Genomic DNA, 21,196 nt, shown 5'->3' with positions numbered 1-21,196 from the left:
TGGCGCCCTCTTCTGGTATGTCTGAAGATAGTGACTGTGTACTCATATACATAAATAAATAATTCCCTTTTTTTTTCTTTCTTTTTTTTAAAGATTTATTCATTTATTATATATAAGTACACTGCAGCTGTCTTCAGACACACCAGAAGAGGGCATCAGATCTCTTTACAGATGGTTGTGAGCCACCATGTGGTTGCTGGGATTTGAACTCAGGACCTCTGGAAGAGCAGTTGGGGCTCTTAATCACTGAGCCATCTCTCCAGCCCTAAATAAATAATTCTTAAAAAAAAAAAAGATAGAAAAAGCTGCCCAACTCAGAAGAAATTAAGGGACAACACCCTCTTCTTCTCTCTGACTTCTCCTAATTCCAGGGTGCCCTTGACACTGCCCCTCCTATCTTGGACAGAGCGGACTTATCAGGTAGAGACTGGATGAAGGCTGCGTGGACATGGAAAACCGTACATTAACCTGGGAAAGGCACGAGAGGTGGGGTCTCACGGCCAGCCCAGTGGGTACTTTATTAGTGTCCCTGTCTGCCGACCCCATCACAGAATCTCAGGGAACATGATACAAAAACCCAGAAGCACAGCAGGTGCAGAGGCGGCTACAAAGCCCGTGGGCCGTAGCCTGCTGCCCTGTTGCCCTCAACAAGAACAAGATATTCCTGGACCCTATAGCGAATCCACGGATCCTGGAGTCACGTGGGCTCCATCTCAGACCCAACCGCTGCAGGGCTTGCAGAAGGCTAAGCAGTGCTCCAGGACTCAGAGGGACCAAGTCTTCCCTGGACGCATCTCTCCATCAACCTGTAGTCTCCAGATATGATCATTCTAAGGCAAAATTCCAACATGTGACCTTGGCTGCAAACCACCAGGGATGTCATGCCCACTGCATAGCATCCCTAGCAGTGGATGCGGGAACAAAAGTGCATTTCCTCAGATGACCACAGGAGGGAGCTGCAAATGTTCCCCACACTGGGAACAGAAAAGAAACCTACAGATGGCGCTTAGGGACAGCAGTCCCACCGTATACCCTCAGCCAAGGACCGAAGTCCCAAGACCTGCTGGTTCCCACTTCTCACAAGGCAGGAGCCTTAAACAGCAAAACCCTCAAGAGCCTGACTGGGGCACTAGCCCCTAGTGTCCCTCAGTATTCCGAGGTGCGCCCAGCCTGCCAGACCGGCTTGCTCCAGTTTGCCCATTCTTAGGATTCCTGGTAGACACCAGCCACAGTGTCACTAGGATCTTGAGCCACGAGCTGTCCAGGCAGAGTCCCACTGATGTTACGGATGGCACCGTAGGTCTGCTGCTGCTGTGGGGACAGTGCTGTCCTCTCTGAGGTCAGACCGTTCAGAATCCGAGGCACATAGGGCTGTTGGCAAAGGCAAGAGTTAAATCTCGGATGGTGGCAAATCTGACATCCCACATCCTGGTCGTGCCCACTGCCCCTCTTTCTCCCAACAGGACACAGATCAAGAAACAGCATTCACATGGGGCACCTGGACCCAAAATATGTCAACCGTACACTTCTCAGAGGCCAGAGCCAAATGGGAAGCCGTCTACGACCCAGTTCTCATGATTGTATGAATAAGAAAGGAAGATCAGCTTCCTCCAGCTCTCAGAGGAAACACTCCTTCCTGGTACTGTACTCTGGGTGACTGTTTATTTGGGAACTGTCTGTTTGTCTGTAGGAATATGTGTCTGTTAGCTCCCAGGCCCAGGCTGGAATGAAGGATCTGAAACCTCCACATGGCCTGTTCTCCTGGCTGGCAGGGCCAGTGCCATGGCTGCCTCTGGGTAACTACGCTCCTGAATACCTACTTATTGGGGGTTTAAGTCCTTTTTTTTTTTCAAGACGTAGCCCTGGCTATCCCAAAACTCCATCCTTAGACCAGGCTGGCCTTGAACTCAGAGATCCACCTGCCTCTACCTCCTAGGTACTGGCATTAAAGGCGTACCCCAGCACTCCTGGGCTTTGAGGAGTCCTTTCCCTAAGGAGGTAGCTGCTGGAAGGCCTGAGGCTGAGGTGACCAGCATCCTACCCTCACCTCTGTTAGGATGAGCAAAGGTTAACACTCTACCATCCGGGGCTCAAGGGCCACACTCTACCCTGAGGGAGCACCTTGGAGGATAGAGTCAGGGAACACCAGGAAGAAGAGGGGGGACTTTCCAGCCTGGCACCCCCTTCTGGAATAGGCGCCCCATGCATTTGCTGGACTCAAAGGGTACGATACGTTTGCTGTCCGCCCCATGGCTGTCAGAGAACCTCCTGATACAGCTGGAGACCCAACTCTCCAGGCAGCGGGACAGAGAGACAAGTGGACTGGGCATGCCTCAGTCATCAAGGTGGCTTCCAGTGAACAGATATGGCATCCTGACTGACTAGGGACTTCTCTTAACTGACATTAATTCAAAACGACACTGACAACTGGCCTGGGGTTTCTTTTTTAGCCAGAACTGTTCCAGCTGGTGGCTTCTCTGGGTGGGACCTGGCAACCAGCATGGCAAACAGTAGCCACCATGGGGTCAGAAACACAGATAGCTTACTGTGAATGGCGGGGGCGCATGGGCCTCAGCTTCATTTCTTTTGTCACCAACTGGTTCCTCCGTCTGTGGACAACAGCAGAGACACAATGACGAACAGAGCCAATCTCTCTGAACTAAGGTCCCTCCAAACAAACCCAGAAGAACAATAGGACCAGCGGGCACCAGGCTCCCAGTGCAGCTCAAGTGAGACCAGGAACAGGAGCCCGGAATAGGGGTGGGAGGGAGGGAAGCCACAACACACCCCACTCCCAAAGAAACGCTGGAGAAGACTGGTACTGCATTCACGTGGGGACGGGGGAGGAAGAGAGAGCCGCTCTCGCTGCTGTCCACCCTGAGGCGCGTGAGGCGCGGCAGACAGCCCGGTACCTTGTAGTTCCATGGGCTGAGGTGCTTGAAGCATCCAAAGCAGGTGTAGAGCAGGCAGGCCAGAATGGCGAGCAGAGCCACCAGGAAGGTGAACAGAGTGGCAGGGGCGGTCAGACCTGGGAACACAGGGGCCTTCCTGTCATGTTTGTCCTGTTGAGGAAGGGGCCAGGCCGGGTGCACAAACTATGGGTGACTTCTCCCCAGTCCCCATCCCTGCCCCTCAGTCCAATAGTCAAAATGGTAGCCTCACTGCTAAAAGCACACAACACAGGGTATATGACCCACATGATGGCTAGACCCATCCCTGACTGGGTTTTAGACACTGGGACACCAAGTAGCCATTGACAGTGAGCCTGCTAGGACAGTTACCGCCAACCTCCAGAGCCTAGGGCTGGCTAGACAGGATGGGGGTTCCCGGGGCTGACTGCAGAGTACCATATCCTCTGGCTAGTCCCCCCCAGAACTGACAGCAGCTGTCTTCTCCATGGGGCTTCCTGGGGCTCTGTCACACCTGACCGAGCTCAGTAGCTGGGTTGTCAACGCCACATCAACCAGCCCTCACCCAGGAGCCCCATGTTCTACCACACTGAGGCTAGTGATCTTACTGGCTGGTGGGGGGTGGGGGGTACTACGAGGCCTGGCACTGGGCACGGAACGGAATGCCCCTCACCCAGACGGAGGAAGGAGAAAAAGAAAAGCCAGAAGAGGCAGAGGATGGGAGCAGCCAAGGCCTGGTTCACGGCAGCAAAGTGGATCCTCTTCTCCAGCTTGGCCGGGAGGTAAGCAAAGTACAGGTTATGCCGGTCCACCATGTGCTTCAGCAGGATGTAGATGAGGCCTGCAAAAGAGAGGCTGTAAGCTGGAGACCTTGCAGGGCCGCAAGTGGAACACAGTGAGTTCCAGGACAGCCAGAGCTACAGAGACCCTGCCTCAAAAAATTAATTACTTACCTAATAAATTAACAGTTTTGATTTCACTATCTATTTTTGTGAGTGTTTACGTGTTTGTGCATGTGACCACGGAGGTAAGGGAGGTGTCCGTTTTCTGAAACTGGGGTTTCAGAGAGCGCCTGGTGGGGATGCTGGGTATTGAACTCGGGTCCTGAGCAAGAACAGTGTGTGCTTTGTCTTAACCACTGAGCCACTTCTCTAGCCTCTAATTAATTAAAAAATTAAATTACATTAAAAAGAGCCAGTCAGGGCTAGAGAGATGGCTCAGTGGTTAAGAGCACTGACTGCTCTTCCAGAGGTCCTGAGTCCAATTCCCAGCAGCCACATGGTGAGTCCCAACCATCTGTAATGGGATGGTCTGATAGCTCTCTTCTGGTGTGTCTGAGGACAGCTACAATGTACTCATATACTAAAATATATAAATCTGTTTTGTTTTGTTTTGTTTTTTTAAAAAGAGCCAGTCATTGTAGCACACATAGCTACAACCCCAATGTTTGGAAGGGGAAGGTAGAAGGTCCCAAGTTTGAAGTTGACCTGTGTTACAACATAGCAAGACTTAGTCTTTGTAAACTATATATGGTTTAGGTGATGATGATGATGATGATGATGATGATGATGATGATGATGACGACGACGACGACAACAACAACATCATGAGTTGCCTGCCGTAAGCATGAGGACCTGAGATCAGATGCAGTGCCCGTGTAAGCACTGGATGTAGGAACACTTCTGTGCCTACAGCACTGGGAGGAGGGAATAGAGACAGGCAGAGCCCCAGAGCTAGCCAGTCTAGCCAGTCAGAGATCTCTGGGTTTATCAAGAGACCATTTCAAAAAATACAGTGGACAAGCTAACACACACCTTTAATACCAGAACTTGGGAGGCAGAGGCTCAGGCCAGAAGATCTTCGGGAGTTTGAGCCAACCTCAATCTAGTGTACATATATACATAGTGAGTTCCGGACCAACCAAGGCTATAAAGTGAGACCTTGTCTCAAAAAAGAAAAGAGATGGGAGGGGAGGGGAAGGGAAGAGGAGGGGAAGGCAAGGTAGGGGAGGGAAGGGAAGAGGAGGGAAGTCAGGGGAGGAGAGGGAAGGGAAGAGGAGGAGAAGGAAGGGGAGGAGGGGGGAGGAAAGGGAAAAAGAGGGGAAGGCAGGGGAGGGGAGGGAAAGGGAAGAGAAGGAGAAGACAGGGGAAAGAAGGAAAGGGAAGAGTTGGGAAGGGGAGGGAAAGAAAGAAAAGAAAAGAGAGGGTAGGGGAAGGGAAGAGGAAGGGAAAGCAGGGGAAGGGAGGGAAAGGAAGAGGAGGGAAAGGCAGGGGAGAGGAGGGAAGGGAAAGGGGAGAGGAAGGAAGGGGAGGGAAAGGAAGAAAAGAAAGGGGAGGAGAGATAATCGAAGGGAAGAAGAGGGAAGGAGAGGGAAAGGAAAGAAGGAAAAGAGAGGGGAGGGAGGGGAGGAGAGGAGAGGAAAAGAAGGGAAATATCTGTCTCTGGTCTATATGCTGAGTGCACGGGCACCCATGCTCACTCATGCACACAGGCACACACATACATTCACAATCCAAACAAGATACCATGATGTGCCAACACAGAGACTCATAGCAGACATGTTGGGAGAGGCCACCGTAGAGGTCAGCAGCAGCAACGATTTGGAAAGGAAAGGAAATTTTATATTTCAGTAACCAGAGAGGGCACTCTGCTGGGAATCCGTGTGACCTGGTGATAGCTATCTCTGGCAGGTGTGACAGGGCCAGCTGTCCATGAGTCCTGAGACGGACACCAGGGCCACTTACCAAAGGGCACAATGATGGGGCAGGTGATGCTATAAGCCATGATGACGGTGAAGACGCACAGCATCCACGCATACATGGCTCCAAACTCGTATTCAAAGGCCTGGTTCTAGGGAGAGAAAGGGTTAAGGAGCTCACAAGCTGCTTCTGTCCCCAGACTTCCTTCTATGCCCTCAGAGCATGGCGGGTGGGGGGTGCCCAATGGGTCAGGGTGGACTAGGTAGTCAGGAATGCTAAGGCTTGGCTTTCTCTTCTCCCGCCAGATCCAGATCCTCTCAATCCACACCCAGATCTTCCAAGGCATGGTGATGTGTGCTCTCACGGGGTTCCCCTTCTCTAATTGTACCACCCACCAGGGCTATGAGCTCCTGGGGCAGATACAGCGGGAGGATACACCATAGAGAGATTCCACACAGACTGGGCATCCTCCCTGCCATCAGCTAAGCCCTCGTTCAGGTAACCTGGGCCAGCTCAGTTTGTACCTCTGTAAAACAAGGAGATCAGGGGTGTCCATCACAAAATTCAGAGGACTGCTGACTTCCTGCTCCCCCTAACAGAACTCACCAAGTCATAGTGACCCTACACCACACAACTCTGAGTTCTGGAATGAGTGTCAGAGCCTCAAAGAGCTTGGACATCGGAGGGGCTCCTAAGGTCCAAACAGAGGTCCCCAGGAAAGAGGTCTAGGGGCTGTATATTATCTTTCTCTTACTCCGCAGGGGCTTAAAGCATTGAATGCATAGATTTTAGCTATGAATTTTCTGTGTGGTGATTAACCTTGATTCTCAACTTGTTTGGAGTCACAATCACCTCAGAGACACAGTTCTCTGTGAGTTTCTAGAGAGGTTTAACTGAGAGAGAAGACTGCCATCCCTACAATGTATGTGGCACCATTCTGTGGGCTAAAGTCCCAAGCTGAATGAACGAAGGAAGAGAGAAAGGGCTGAACAGCAGCATTCATTCCCTGCTTCCGAATCGGATCCAGTGAACCAGTAATCTCCCACACTGCAGGTAGAAATGCTTTGAACCCCAACACCTCCCCATCATGATGAGCTGTTCCCTCAAACCGAAAGCCAAAACAAATCCCTCCTTCCTTCTGTACTGGCAATGAGAGGAGTAAATCACTGTGTGGCCAGACGCATTAGACCACAAAAACCCCAAGCACTTTTCTCTGGCCCATGAATCAGAAAGGAAGCTAGAGAAAGACTTGCCACGATCCACAGAGGTTCCAGGCAGAGGCGACCCTGAGCCCAGGTTTGAAAAGCTCCTGTCACTGTGCCTAGGATTTATCCCAGAGAACTGAGAGACCCACAGACAGGGAGCACTGGACAGGACCCAAGGTGGTACCTGCTTAACATTCCTGCGGTCAGCGGCCGTCTTGGCCATGATCATGCGGAAGGTATAGAGGATGAGGCCGGGCAGCCGCAGCAGCTCCATGCCGCTGCCGATGAAGGCTGAAGCGATGACGTAGTTCACAAAGAAGGCACCCTGGTCCGGCAGGAAGACACACCTAGGACATGATACAGGTCTGTTAGTTGGGGGGCTCAGAGCTTCCTTCCAGCTGGAAAAATAATGGGGGACCTCTGGGAGGGCTCTCCCCACACCCCCTCATTCAGCACACATTGTGGTGACCATCTGTGTGTCAGCTACTGTACTGAAAGCCAAGCATAAAATCAAGCCATGACATGGGTAATCCCAGCACTGAGATGGTGGAGGCAGGAGGATTGTGATTCTAGGCCCTTCTAGGCTACACAGCGGGATCTTTTCTCAAAATTAAAATAAAACAAAATACAAAAAAAAAAAAAAAAAAAAAAAACAGGCCTCAGACTCTGCTCTCTTTGCACTTGCAGTCTCTGGGGACACAATCAAATATAGGTATCTACAGGGTGGCAGGCAGTGTTCCAGGGGCTGTCCAGCTCAAGGGCAATGTCAATGAGCTTGGAAGACCCATCAAAAGGCCACTGAGCATGAAGAGCACCTGGACACCAAGAGACCATGGATAATGACATCGGTGAAGAGCTGTGGGCCTGGCAGTGCCAAGTAACAGTAGGAGGGCAGGTGGGTCTGGAAAGCAGTGGGCGAGGGGAGACAGAACGGGAGGCTGAAAGACGCGGCAGACACTGTCACAGGGCTGTGCTGGAGGAGGGTGGTGCTGGGAGAGGTAAGGAGGCAGGGTCTGATTCTCTGTCTTTCTTGGAGATGGAACTGGGGGAGTCTGTGGATAAGACCAGAGGGGGAGGAGAGAGAGGAAAAAGGTAGGGTATGCTCCAAGGCTTTTGGGGGTGCCAACATGGGAGAATTATGAGGAGATCTGGGACAGAGCAGATCTGGGTTAAGGCAGGTAAAGTCCACAGTGCCCAGCAGGGGCTCCACCTGAAGCTGAGGCAGGAGACAGAATACTCCAAAGTGGTAGTGTGGATACTCAGATTTTTTTTTCTTTAACTTCTTGGTGTTGGGGATGAAGCCCAGCCCAGCATACCCCTCACCCCTTCGTGTACGTATTTTAATTCAGTAACCAAATAGCAATGAAGCCATGAGACCAGAGGAGGAGGGGCTAGGATAGAGCCCTCCTTAGCCAACAACTAGCATTGCAGGAAGTCACAAGGAGTTGCAAAGGAGATGCTGTGGGTAGGGAAGGCAAGAGCAGGGTTTGATCTGAATGGAAACATTGTGTCTGGGAAGAGCCTCAGCCAGTGTGTCAGTGTGGCTGAGAAGTCAGAGAATAGGAACCGCCAGCTGGCTACTGGATGTGGGAGTCAGAAGCCATGTCTACCCAGGAAGGAGTGAGGTGGGTAGGTGTGTGTGTGTGTGTAGCTACTTGCTCCTGCCGAGTCAGCTGCCAAGTCAGCAAGAAGCAATTGCTCCATCTTTATAGGCCTCCCCCGTAATTATTCCCAAACCTTCAGGGCTGTTGAAAGCCCTCAAGTATAGTGGCATAGGATGAGAAACTCGTTGGATAACCTTGGGTGATAACCAATATTTCCGCACCCCACTATCTGTGAAATGGAGACAGGAATAACATCTACCTCACAGCTCTCTCGCTCTCTCTCTCTCTCTCTCTCTCTCTCTCTCTCTGTCTCTCTCTCTGTCTCTCTCTCTGTCTCTCTCTCTGTCTCTCTCTCCCCCTCCTCCTCCTCCTCCTTCTCCTCCTCCCTCTCTCTGTTTCTGTCTGTCTCTGTGTCTCTGTCTTTCTCTCTGTCTCTGTCTCTGTCTGTCTCTGTCTCTCTCTCTCTGTCTCTGTCTCTGTGTGTGTGTGTGTGTGTGTGTGTGTGTGTGTGTGCGCGCGCGCGCGCGCGCGCTAGATATCTTTGTCTATGGCTTTCCACCTTATTTTTTGAGACTCTGTCTCTCTCCCACTGAACTAGAGCTTGTCAATGAGCTCCTGCAATCCTCCTGTCTCTGTCCCCTGGTGCCTAGAAAACACGGCAAGCACTTTACACACAGGTTACACACAGATCCATCTCCTCACCCACCCGCATAGCTTCTGGTGAGGGTTAATTAAGTAAAGGACTCATAAACGTTTCGCATAGAGCCATTTTAAATAATATTACTATTAGGGAGTTAGCTGTATCATAGGCTTCGAGAACGAACAGGGGCGCACACCAGCCTTAAACTGGGCTCCATTCTCCTGACAAAAACCACCCACAGGCTACACCGACACTACGTTTAATAATTATCCTTCTGTGGCTGGGGCATTACTAAAACCCAGAAGTACCTTCCCCAGAGGCTCTGTGATCTGTACGTAAGCCTCAAACAAGGAGAGTAGAGGCCGCTAATTGAGTCCTGGGCTAAAAGACAATCACATTTCTGCAAGTAAACATGAAGTAGGTCAGCTCCCACAACAGGTTCCAGGAATGTGGGAGGGGCTGCTGTCAGTGCACGGCCTGTCATTTCCAGGGAAGGTGCCAGTTCTGAAGCTGGGGGTGAGGGTGATGGGGGGGGGGGGGGGAGACAGCATACTGCAGCCCTACCCAGAGCTACAGCCTCCCTCACCCCACCCACTGCCACCCTCCCCCCACACTCTGGACGGAGGCTGAGCCAGTCCTTACTCTAGTCTGATAGAGGTATCGGAGGAAGTTTTGTCAAAGAGCCACCGGAAGAAGAAATCCAAGCTGAAAAGCAAATTAATTCCATAAGTTTCTTACTCATTCGTTCGTTTGCTTGTTTGTTTTTCAATACTAGAGTTGAAACCCAAGGTATTGCTCAACACCAATCAAGAGTTCAACCCTCCAGTTTTCTTCCTCACACTGTCATAGCGTGAGACACTTTCGTTTTCTTCCACCCTAAAAGCAGCCCCCATCTTGAGACATTTGTCCCCTGAGGTCACACATACTTTAACTGGCACTTCCTTGAACAAGATAAACACAACAAGGATTAGCCCCTCCCTACCAGGGAAGTCCGCAGTAAGTTTTGTTCACAAGCTTTTTGCCTTTCAGGGCTATTAGATTTCCAGACCAACAGCAAGGACGGGTCCTGCGTCTGACTGGGGCTAGGCAGGAGGTGGAAGGTACCTGGTGAGACCGAGGGAGGGCAGAATCAGCACCATGAAGATCAAGAATATGTAGACCTTCGACACCATGATCCGGTTTTCCCCTGACCTGCAGGGGGGAGGGGGGAGCCACTGGTGAGTTTGTAAGCTGTCAAAGTAAGATTCCCGCAATGTGGCCGCTGCCCTCGCGGAGGGGTGAGAGGCCCAGGCCATGCTCACCTTGTCCAGTGAGACTCCAGCAGTGTGGAGTAGTACACAATAGTTGGGAGCAGTGCGGAGAAGGACCACAGCAGGAGTGTGGGGAAGAACTGGCTGATGACGGGGTTCTGGAAGACAAGGACCAACATAGAGAGTCAAGATGGTGCAGCGGCTGGAGTCACTGGTGTCCTAGGGGCTCACTGCCATCCTCCAGAGCCAAAGCTGTGTTGGGGAAAGGGTGGAAAGTCCTCCAACGTGGGCAAGTGAACATACATTACCCTCTACAGCTACACGGCCATTCACAGCAAAGAAAGGAGTTACAGGCTGATGAGGGAGGCTTCCCCATCCCCAGTGCACAGCTGGCAGCTGCTAGTTGGAGGCCAGGGCTCCTCTCCACGTGGCCCACCAGTCAACTCTAAGCTGTCTGATCCCAATCCTGTTCATACTAGTTGGTACTAGTTACAAACGTTACAGAATTTATTTTCACTGATTGAAGGGACATAAAAACAGAAAGAAATTCGCTTTAAAAACCAATCTGGGCTATCTAGGGGTATGGGTCCATAAAGAGTGCTTGCTGAGGATGTGTGGGTCCCTGGATTCCATCGCAAGCACCTCAAAAATAATTATATAAAAGCTTTAAAAGATAAAGTTAGGGCTGGAGAGATGGCTCAGCGGTTAAGAGCACCGACTGCTCTTCCAGAGGTCCTGAGTTCAAATCCCAGCAACCACATGGTGGCTCACAACCATCTGTAAAGAGATCCAATGCCCTCTTCTGGTGTGTCTGAAGACAGCTACAGTGTACTTATATATAATAAATGAATAAATATTTTAAAAAAAAGAAAGAAATAAAAGATAAAGTTAAACATTTTGAAAAGAAATCTCTAAAAGAATTTTTTTTCCGAAAAGAAAAATTTCTGAAAATATGTTGTTGAATTACATAAGAGTAAACCAGGTTCTGGAGAGATGGCTCAGTGGTTAAAAGCACTGGCTGCTCTTCCAGAGGTCATGAGTTCAATTCCCAGCACCCACATGGTGGCTCACAGCCATCTGTGGCTCTAGTTCTAGGGGATCCAACACCCTCTTCTGGCTTCCTCTGGCACCAGGTATGTATGGGGTGCCTCTCCCTCACAAGTGCTGGGATTGCAGGTGTGAGCCCCTGCGTATCCCACTTTCATTATAACCTTACCAAAATGGCTATGTGACTTTTCATAAACTTTTCACATTTTTTCCAGACTAAATACACTTCACTCAACTGAAACGTCCCCTCCTGATGAGCATTAGACTGGTCCCATTAAGTGAATATAATTGCACTACCATAAGGCACTACAATAAACGTCGCCAGGCCTGCTTTCAGCTTAAAAGGGCAAAGAGTGCTCCATTTGATAGGACTGCTTGCTGTGCAAGTATGAGTACCTGAGTTCAAATCCCCAGCACCCTTGGAGAAAGCCAGGTTTGAGCATGCCTGTGCCCACAGCACTGTGGGTAGTGGAGGCAGGAAGATCATGGGGTGGGGTGGGGTGGGGATGGGGGGTTTCTAGGCACCAGCCTATTGCCAGGTCCAAGAGACTGTCTCAAAGCAATAGAGCAAGACAACCAGTGTCCTTCTCTAACTTACACACACACACAGACGAACACACGACACACACACACACACACGCACGCACACACGCACGCACGCACGCACGCACGCACATGCACGCATGACAAAGTTGAGTAATCCAGGCCCCCGTTTCAAACCCTCCATGCCCAGGCCTCACTGCTCCCCGCCGCCCCCTTCTGCAGGCTGGTCACTCACGTTCAGTGCATGGATGGGTTTGGTGACGTTGAACTTGTCCATGGTAGACATAATAATGGAAGGTGTGGTCAGGAAAAACAGCACCACAAACAGGGAGAAGTTGATGCCCAGACACTGGAGCCACCACCGCACACCCTGGATGGAGAGGTTCTTCCTGCGGAGGGCAACACCAGCCGAGAGGCTTAATCTCTCAGTCACAGACCTTCTGCAACAACAGCGGTGTCTGTGGCTGAGGCACGGCCGGTCAACCATAGGGAGGCCAGACTAGGGCTGTGGCTGAGGCCCCTGTGGACCCCAAGAGGAAAACTAAAATAATTAAACCAATGAAAATAGGAGAGTATCTGGCATATCGTAGATGTTTAAACATTTGTTTAAAAGCTGGGCACAGTGGTGGCCCATGCCTTTATTATCAGTCCTCAGGAAGCAGAGGCAGGCGGATCACTGGGTTCAAGGACAGCCTGATCTACATACTAAGACCCTGTCTCAGAACAACCAAAAAATAAAATAAAATAAAATAATAAATAAATAAATAATTTGTTTTTAAAAGTTAAAAAAAAAAGGCTATGCCCCAGGTAAGCAGGTATCCCCCCGCCCTTGCAGGAAGTGGGGTCTCTCTCCCACAGGTCCCCAGTCTGGGCACTTACCAGCAGATGTCCTCAGGATAGGAGGCAAAGGTGACCGACCACTTGGAGACGCAGAGCTCTCTGCTGTAGGAGGATGGCTGGGGTTCCCCTTTACACCTGAGGCCCTGGCACTTGCAGGCGTTGAAGTCTTTCAGTATGCTGTCAAGAAACGCAAGGCTGTTACTGAGTTCACTGTGAGCCACAGCGACTGCAGACAGAAGAGAGCGAGAACACAGGACGCCACCCCGTTGTCGCTACCTTATTATAATTAGTGCGAGGAAAGACTGGCCTGTAATCCCAACCCTGGAGAGGCTGAGTGAGGCAGGAGGATCACGAGTAGACAAACCCAGCCTCGGTCACAGAGTAAGGTTCAAGCCAGTCTTAGCTACATAAGACCCTGTCTCAAATGATCAGAAGGAAACGCCATGCCTGCCACACTTCAGGGGGCGATTCGTCCTCACTATGACTCAATGGGCAAAAGATTAGCATCCCAGATACCTGGCCCAGCTCACATGTTGTTTGCACTGCCCTACTACAGCGTGCTCCAACGGGTCACCTCTATGCCTCCTCATGACACTGGACCTTAAAGCTGACACTGTTCCAGCCCAGTGACTCCACCTTCCCAGCCCTCACTCTGTCCCCAGGTCAGGAATAGCATCAAGTCACATTACACACTGCCCGTTCTTGAAGTTCCCTCCTAGGACTCTGGCCCATCCCCACCATCTGAGGCTTCCATCCACTTTGGCTGCCCATCAAGAAACCCACAGAATCTCCATTGCTACCCCACTGTCTCCTCTTCCTCCTGGTACAGTCTGAGGCAAGAGGTAACATCCCAGAGACCCAGCCCAGAGCCACCGTGCCCGAGGCACAGAAAGCACACGAGGCTTGGTTTCCCCTCTCTGTACCCTACACACACTCAATGCTCTAAGGTGAGATGACACAAGAGCCTAGGCCTGTGGGCATCATATAAGCTTGCAGCTCCAGGATCCTGTAGCTAGGGACACCCAGAGTGCTCCAGGGGTTCCCTGCAGTTGTCCGCTTGTCAACAGACAGAGGAGGGCCTTGGGTCCTGAGTGTCAATCCATCTGACAGAATGCTACACACAGAAGCAACAGGGTGGACTGGGGTGGCTGGTGACAGCACCTGGTAGGGGTCAGCAGGAGCCATGCCCTACTGGATGTCACTCAGACACAAACTGGGCTTCCTCCGAGAGGTGAGAGCAGTGTGCCTCTACACAAGAGACAAGAGTCAGCAGGTGGGATCAGGGGTTCAGCCATACTTACAAGGTAGCCATGGACTTCTCACGGAAGGTGACAAAGGCCATTCCTAGGGGCTGGTCCTGGACCCGGCACTCTTCCGCTGTAATTCTCTCGGTCAGGCTGTCATTCATTCGAGTGTAGTAAGAAATAGCATCTTCCTGCCGGGAGACACAGCCCTTGGGTGGGTGACGTGACCATGACTATGTATGTGTGTGTGTGTGTATGTATGCGCTCATGTGCGTGCGTGCGTGTGTGCATGCTAAACATATGCTCTACCACTTGTTACCGCCTTAGCCCCAGTCCCAGGCTTGTCCCCTGCTCCAGGAGGCCTCACCCGCTCACAGCCTTGTACTTCACAGCAGCAGAACTGGCCACAAGGCTTGGGGTTGATGAGGGTCCGTCGGCCTGTCTTCACCTGCAGGTTTGTGTAATAGGTAAGGCTCTTCTCGGTCTTCTTCCTGTAAGGTTGGGGTGAGACACAAACTCAGATCCTCCATCCCGGCACCACACCACAGCCAGCCATCAGTCACCGGCAGGGTTGAGAGTTTAGCTTTGAGGTCCAGAAAGAGGCAGGAGCATCCTCCCCCCTGCCAGCTGAAGGAAGGAAGTGGGCATCTCGGGGCATGGGATGGGAGAACTGCAGGCCACCTCGCTTACCTCTCTTTGCACAGGTTTATCAGCTTAGCCACGCTGTAGCACAGCTGGACGTCCACCACCTCACATGTGGGATACGCATCCCTGTGGCCAGCAAGACAGGGACAAAGAAAGCCATTGAAAGAGACATCCCTGCAGGAATGACTGACCACCCCACTCACCCTTCCTTGGGAGTCATGACGCTTCTGTCTGATAAGTGCTCCTAAGTTTCCAAATACAAAGAGGGGTGTGTGTGTGTGTGTGTGTGTGTGTGTGTGTGGTGTGGTGTGTGTGTATGTGGTGTGTGTGTGTGTGTGTGTGTGTGTGTGTGCTGTGTGGTGTGTGTGTGGTATATATGTGTGTGTGTGTGTGTGTGGTGTGGTGTGTGTGTATGTGGTGTGTGTGTGTGTGTGTGTGTGCTGTGTGGTGTGTGTGTGTGGTATATATGTGTGTGTGTGTGGTGTGTGGTGTGTGTGTGTGTGTGTATGTGGTGTGGTGTGGTGTGTGTGGTTTGTGGTGTGGTGTGTGTGGTGTGTGTGTGTGTTGTGAGTGTGTGTGGTATGGTGTATGTGTGTGTGTGTGTGTGGTAGTGTGTGTGTGTGTGTGGTGTGTATGTGTGTGTGTGGTAGTGTGTGTGTGTGTGGTGTGTATGTGTGTGTGGTAGTGTGTGTGTGTGGTGTGTGTGTGTGTGTGTGTGTGTGTGTGTGCGCTAGGGATTGAACCCATGACCATGTGATGCTAAACATATAGGAATTGCTTATTACAGTTGCATCACTAGCCCCAGAGGCATCTTTTTTTCAAAAACATGAAAGTAATTGCCTTAAATTGACAAATTTATATTCATTTGTTTTGGGGTTGGTGGAAATTTCTCATGGGAAATTTGAGCATACCAGGACTGAGGCGTGGCTCATTGGTGAGGCTCAGTCACAGGTCCCATCCCCAGCACCAAAAAGAAAGAGCTCTTCCCAGCTACTCAAAGAAAGAGATTGGTCATCTGTTCTAGGGATGGGTCTACCTTTGGCTATGGCTGAAATCGTACAGCTTTCCTAACAGCAACAGACCTCTAAAGGGTCTAACAACAGTAGGAAACAGCAGGAAGATGTCCACACACACACACACACACACACACACACACACACACACACCAGTCAATAAAATGCCTGCCTCACCAAGGGAGGCTTAGGATCACACAGTGAATATCTGAGCCAGAAGCTGATCCAGGCAGCCTAGCTCCAAGGTCAGCCAAGATTAACCACAAAATGCCCCTGTACCATACACAAAACGCTGTCCACATGACCCCTGGGACTCCAGGGCCTCTCAGGCATCACCTGCTGTAGTCTGGGTCCTGGAAACACAGCCTGCTTCAGCTTGCGTTTTAGTGAGTGTGTGAGAAGGCAAGCCCATGGAGGAACCAACGAGTTTGTTAGTAGTGGGACCAGTTCTGACCCGGACAAGAGCTCAGAAGTGGGCTGAGTGGGGATGAAGCTCAGTGGTAGAGCCTCTGTCTGGTAAGATTCGATAATCAGAACCACAAAAAGATGAGGGGGAAAAAGGCTTTGAGAAGGAGATTCGCAGTGAACAGGACGGACCCGGTGTGGAGCAGAGTCACAAGTTCGTGGCTGTGCACAGCCACAGTCTCCCCCAGGAAGCCTTCCTAAACAGGGGGTGTCTAAGTCACACAATGTTTACATGGCAATGAGGACACACATCTTCCTAAAGTCCGGGCATGAAGTGGGCACACTATTTCCAAAAGCCACCTACCAGGCAACTTGGAGGAACTTTTTCAAGAAATGGGGGGAAAAAATTATAATCATTCCAGTGTCAAGTGAATATGCAAATATATTCTATATGTGCAAATGTTTGTCAATATGCAGATATGTTGATGTATATGCAAATGTTTTCTAAATAGTTGTAGCTGCTGAAGGAGACCGGTCAGTAATTTTAAACATTCTCTTACAGTTCTGTTTATGCTAACTATTCAGCTAGTGTTTTCTTCATAGGCTGCACAAAGTTCATCGGCAGCTAACTCCTGGTATTTGCTGCTGTGGCAGAACTGACAAGGGATGAAGAGAGGCTGACACCCCAGCCAGGGAGTGGCCTTGTGGAATTCTGGGCCAAAGCTGAGCCTTTTCCTATGCTTGTGGCTGTGAGCATTCCTACTCTACCTGCAGGGCCTGTGGCTGCCGAGGCTGTCCCAGAGCCCTTGAGAGTCAGACGTTTTCCCTAGAGACAACCAACATACAGGAACCTGGGGACAGCTCTCATCCAGCGTGGACTTCAGCCTGCACGCTGGATCCTGGGTCCCCGAGCCTTAACCACAACTGCTAAACAGAGTGCATAGCAACCCAGCCAGGCTGCTGGCACAGCTCATCAGGGCCACACCAAGAAGCCACTCGATACCTATAGCAGAGAGGGACCAGCCCTGCATATTCAGACAGAAGACACAGATGTCCACTATAGCACAGGCCTCAGGGGCGGGCCCTCCACAGCCCTGCTCACCATGAGTGGCTCACAGGGTCTCTCTCTTACCGGAAGTGACTCTCCACGGTCTCCTTTCTGGCTTCTCTGGGGAGTCCTGTGATGAACAAGGTCTGTCTCACCTGCCAGGGAACATACCAGGAGAAAGTCACAGAGAAAGTCCAGGGTGATTGGCGAGGCGGGGTGTCATCTCTCTCACATCACAAGAAAGATGGCAGATAGGAGGTTCATGTTTCTCATGCTTGGCCTTGAAGAGGCCCAGGGGTGTTAGATGCGTGGTATCCCTTTCCAAAGCGAATCATGAGCCTCCTTTGCACAGCGGGGAAACCGAGAAAGATTCCAGAAAGGGACACAGCTCTAAGGGGTCACACAACAAATCACAGGGGTCACCTGGCCTTAGCCAGGCTGTTTTGGCTTGGAGGAGGAGATGCTAGTTGTTTGTTTGTTTATTAAAGATTTGTTTACTTATTTATTTACTTATTTTATGTATATGAGTGCACTGTCACTGTCTTCAGACACCTCAGAAGAGGGCATCAGATCTCATTAAGATGGTTGTGAGCCACCATGTGGTTGCTAGGAATTGAACTCAGGACCTCTGAAAGAGCAGTAGTCGGTGCTCTTAACCACCGAGCCATCTCTCCAGCCCGTTTCTTTTTGTTTAACACACCTCGGTAGAAGGAACCTTAATTGAGGAATCACTCAGATCCGATTGGTCTGTGGCCATATCTGTGAGAGTCTGACTGATAGATGATTGATGTCAGAGGCCCCAGCCCACTGTGGGCGGCACCATCCCTAGGCAGGTGGTTGTGGGCTGTATAGGAAAGTTAGAAGGCTGTGAGCCTAGGGATGAGCCAGTAAGGAGCATTCTTCCTTTCTATTTCAGTTCCTGCTAAGACGTCCTTCAATTTCTGGACCGGTAAGCTGAGATAAACTCTTTGCCTCCCCTAAGTCGCTTTGGACCATGGTGTTTATCACAGTAACCGGAAGCAAACTAGAGTGAGAGGAGTGGGTTTTTTTGCATGCTGAGTTATCAACCAGTATCTGGCACACGTCAGGCAAGCACTCTAACCACGGGCTCACAGTCCTCCACAGACTTCTTCACCTCAGAGCAGCAGCTAAAGCCCTGACCCCACAGATCAAGTAGCCACAGACAAAATGAAGGAAAATTTCCACTGCCGTTGACCAGTAAGTTAAATAATAATGACCCTACTACTAAGCTGAAGACGTTGATGCGTGCCCGTAATCCTAACACCTGGGAGGTGGGGGCAAAATGAGCATGAGGTCATCTTTGGCTGCATAACTACCTCAAATGAGGCTGGGCTACACAAGACCCCGTCTTTACAAAAACATCAATAGATGATGATGATGATGATGATGATGATGATGGTGGTGGTGATGGTGGTGGTGGTGGTGGTGGTGATGGTGGTGATGGTGGTGGTCGTGGTGGTGGTGGTGGTCGTGGTGGTGGTGATGATGGAGGTAGAGGTGGTGTGGAGGTAGAGGTGATGATGGTGGTGGTGGTGGTGGTGGTGATGGTGGTGGTGGTAGTGGTGATGGTGGAGGTGGTGATGGTGGAGGTGGTGATGATGGAGGTGGAGGTGATGGTGGAGGAGGTGGTGGAGGTGGTGATGGTGGTGGTGGTGATGATGGAGGTGGTGATGGTGGAGGTGGTGATGGTGGAGGTGGTGATGGTGGAGGTGGTGATGGTGGAGGTGGTGATGGTGGAGGTGGTGATGGTGGAGGTGGTGATGGTGGAGGTGGTGATGGTGGAGGTGGTGATGGTGGAGGTGGTGATGGTGGAGGTGGTGATGGTGGAGGTGGTGATGGTGGAGGTGGTGATGGTGGAGGTGGTGATGGTGGAGGTGGTGATGGTGGTGGTGGTGATGGTGGAGGTGGTGATGGTGGAGGTGGTGATGGTGGAGGTGGTGATGGTGGAGGTGGTGATGGTGGAGGTGGTGATGGTGGAGGTGGTGATGGTGGAGGTGGTGATGGTGGAGGTGGTGATGGTGGAGGTGGTGATGGTGGAGGTGGTGATGGTGGAGGTGGTGATGGTGGAGGTGGTGATGGTGGAGGTGGTGATGGTGGAGGTGGTGATGGTGGAGGTGGTGGAGGTGGTGGTGTGGTAGTGGAGGTGGTAGTGGTGATGCCGGGTGAGTGCATAAAGACAGAAATTAGGTCCCAGCACCCCTCAAGTTCACTACTGATGTAGTTCTGTGGAGGCCATGGGAACTGTCCCCCCTCCATCTCTCACTTGAGACCCTCCTAGAACATTCCCCCCACCAGCCCCAGCTTCACTCACCAGACTCTCCTCTTTGTATCTGATGGACCGTGTGTGGTGCCACATAAAGCCCACGGTGAGGAAGAGGTAGATGACGGAGAAGACAGTGTGCAGCCAGAGGAGGTCATTGCTAAGGAAGATATCACCTGTTACCAGGGCTGGGCATCCCCACAGAAGGGATGAGGTACATGGCTGGGGCTCAATCACCCTCAATGGGTACTTTGCTAAGAGCCAGTGACTTTGCCCCCAACAGAGGCCACAGTACTTCAGAGAGACCCCTATTCGTATGTGGGCTTTAAGCTGTCTACGAAACTGAAGCTGCCTGAGACATGCTCGCTCACACCCCAGCTTCTCTGTCCTGACATGGGGCTCTAAGCCTCCTGAAAAACAAGCTTCCCAAGACATGTTCACACCAGCAGCCCAGCAGCCCAGCAGCCCAGCAGCCCAGCAGCCCAGCGGCCCAGCGGCCCAGCAGCTCAGCGGCCCAGCAGTCCAGCAGTCCAGCAGTCCAGCAGTCCAGCAGCTTTGAGGTGTCTCCAGGGCTCCACTCATACTCACTCTGTCTGCAGGTTTGCTATTGTTGTCCTCCCGAAGCTGTAAGGGTCCTTATCTGCAGAGAAACAGACACTTAGTGGCAGGATCACAGTGAGAAACCGGGAAGAGGACTAACTGACCTCAGGTTATAGAGGTCTGGAGCTCGGAGGAGAAGCAGTATAAGATGCCTAGACCAGACAGAAGACAACATCCATCAACTTAAACCTCCATCACTCAGGACCTCCGTTACAGCTCACCGTGCCGGCAAAGGCAGAATTTAAGTTCGCCTGGCACTGAGGCTTGTTTTAAAGATGCTTTGATGAGAACTAGTAGCATCCTTGGTTGTCCCCAGAAAGAAAGTGGAGAACCTGGATGTCACAAGTGGATCTGTGGAGGCGTTTTGGAAGCTAAGGAGATATAATTATTCCACAATGACTTTGACTACGTCATCATAGGCATGTAAGCCTACGAATGGTGGCCTCAGGACTTGGATAAAGGTAGGAAATTGAAAGATACACTTCTAAAGCTGGGGGTGGTAGCTCTATTTATAATTCCAGTACTCAGAAGGGCAAGGGAAGGCTAGCCTGGACTACATGGTTGGAGCTTGTCTCAAAAAGACAAGCAAAAACACACTTGCTGAAACCTGCCCAATTCTATAGGCTTTGTGGTTGGTTTGCCAGTTTTTTCCCTACTTAGAACCAAAAATTGATATTTAAGGGGTTCCATCCTGCACCCCAGATTCGGAAGGGTTCTCTTCTAGATCTTTATTTGGATGATAATTTTCCCAAAGTCACCCTAAGACTGTGTCACATTCCCCAGGGTCTACTCTACCAAACTGAGTCCCTTCCCTAGAGCCCCACTCTCTCCCAACACAGGTACTGGCCAAGTCAGGGTCTCACCTAGCAAGTCTCCTGAGAGGTTGACAGGCAAGATGACGCACAGGGACAAGAAGCTAACCACCACCAGCAGAAAGATGATGTGTCTCTGGAAGGACAGGTAGTGGATGGCATCTTCTCCACACCACTCCAGGATCTGGTCATCACTGGCCAAGACACACGCAGAGACACTCTTAACAAGGTATCGGTGGAAGCCAGGCCTGCAGGGCCTTGCACGGGGAATTCATCCAGCCCTCATGAGAATCGTAGGAGATGGCATTTTATGCCACATCTTTAATGTAGATATACGACGGTACAAAGGCACAGAAAAACTGTGTGGCCTTAAGGACCACACAATGTGTCAAGGTGAAGCTACTGACACGA

At 51.1% G+C, this 21,196-nt stretch overlaps 1 protein-coding gene across 7 annotated transcripts in view; it reads right to left on the bottom strand.

Moving 5' to 3' along the window:
* Positions 1-447: 447 nt before the first annotated feature.
* Tmem63a (transmembrane protein 63a) overlaps positions 448-21,196 on the bottom strand; it is a 33,622-nt gene continuing 12,873 nt past the window's right edge. For 5 of the 7 annotated variants that reach the window (XM_017598727.3, XM_006250365.4, XM_006250364.5 and 2 more), the window contains exons 6-23: positions 20,837-20,979; positions 19,962-20,013; positions 19,425-19,533; positions 17,177-17,247; positions 14,672-14,752; positions 14,349-14,472; positions 14,039-14,172; positions 12,777-12,914; positions 12,133-12,286; positions 10,359-10,465; positions 10,162-10,248; positions 9,700-9,762; positions 6,998-7,160; positions 5,654-5,759; positions 3,583-3,750; positions 2,913-3,028; positions 2,547-2,609; positions 455-1,371 (exon numbers count right to left, since the gene is read on the bottom strand). In XM_017598727.3, the coding sequence (XP_017454216.1) occupies positions 1,204-1,371; positions 2,547-2,609; positions 2,913-3,028; positions 3,583-3,750; positions 5,654-5,759; positions 6,998-7,160; positions 9,700-9,762; positions 10,162-10,248; positions 10,359-10,465; positions 12,133-12,286; positions 12,777-12,914; positions 14,039-14,172; positions 14,349-14,472; positions 14,672-14,752; positions 17,177-17,247; positions 19,425-19,533; positions 19,962-20,013; positions 20,837-20,979 (2,047 nt within the window). In that variant the 3' untranslated portion in view covers positions 455-1,203. Of the gene's footprint in view, positions 1,372-2,546; positions 2,610-2,912; positions 3,029-3,582; positions 3,751-5,653; positions 5,760-6,997; positions 7,161-9,699; positions 9,763-10,161; positions 10,249-10,358; positions 10,466-12,132; positions 12,287-12,776; positions 12,915-14,038; positions 14,173-14,348; positions 14,473-14,671; positions 14,753-17,176; positions 17,248-19,424; positions 19,534-19,961; positions 20,014-20,836; positions 20,980-21,196 lie in introns of all 7 variants that reach the window. The other 2 variants (NM_001134496.2, XM_063272168.1) reach the window with 2 other exon arrangements.

The sequence above is a fragment of the Rattus norvegicus genome, chromosome 13, assembly GCF_036323735.1.
Source record: "Rattus norvegicus strain BN/NHsdMcwi chromosome 13, GRCr8, whole genome shotgun sequence".
Lineage (NCBI taxonomy): Eukaryota > Metazoa > Chordata > Mammalia > Rodentia > Muridae > Rattus > Rattus norvegicus.
The sequence above is the reverse complement of the archived record's forward strand: the minus strand, read 5'-3'. Positions and strand labels throughout refer to the sequence as shown.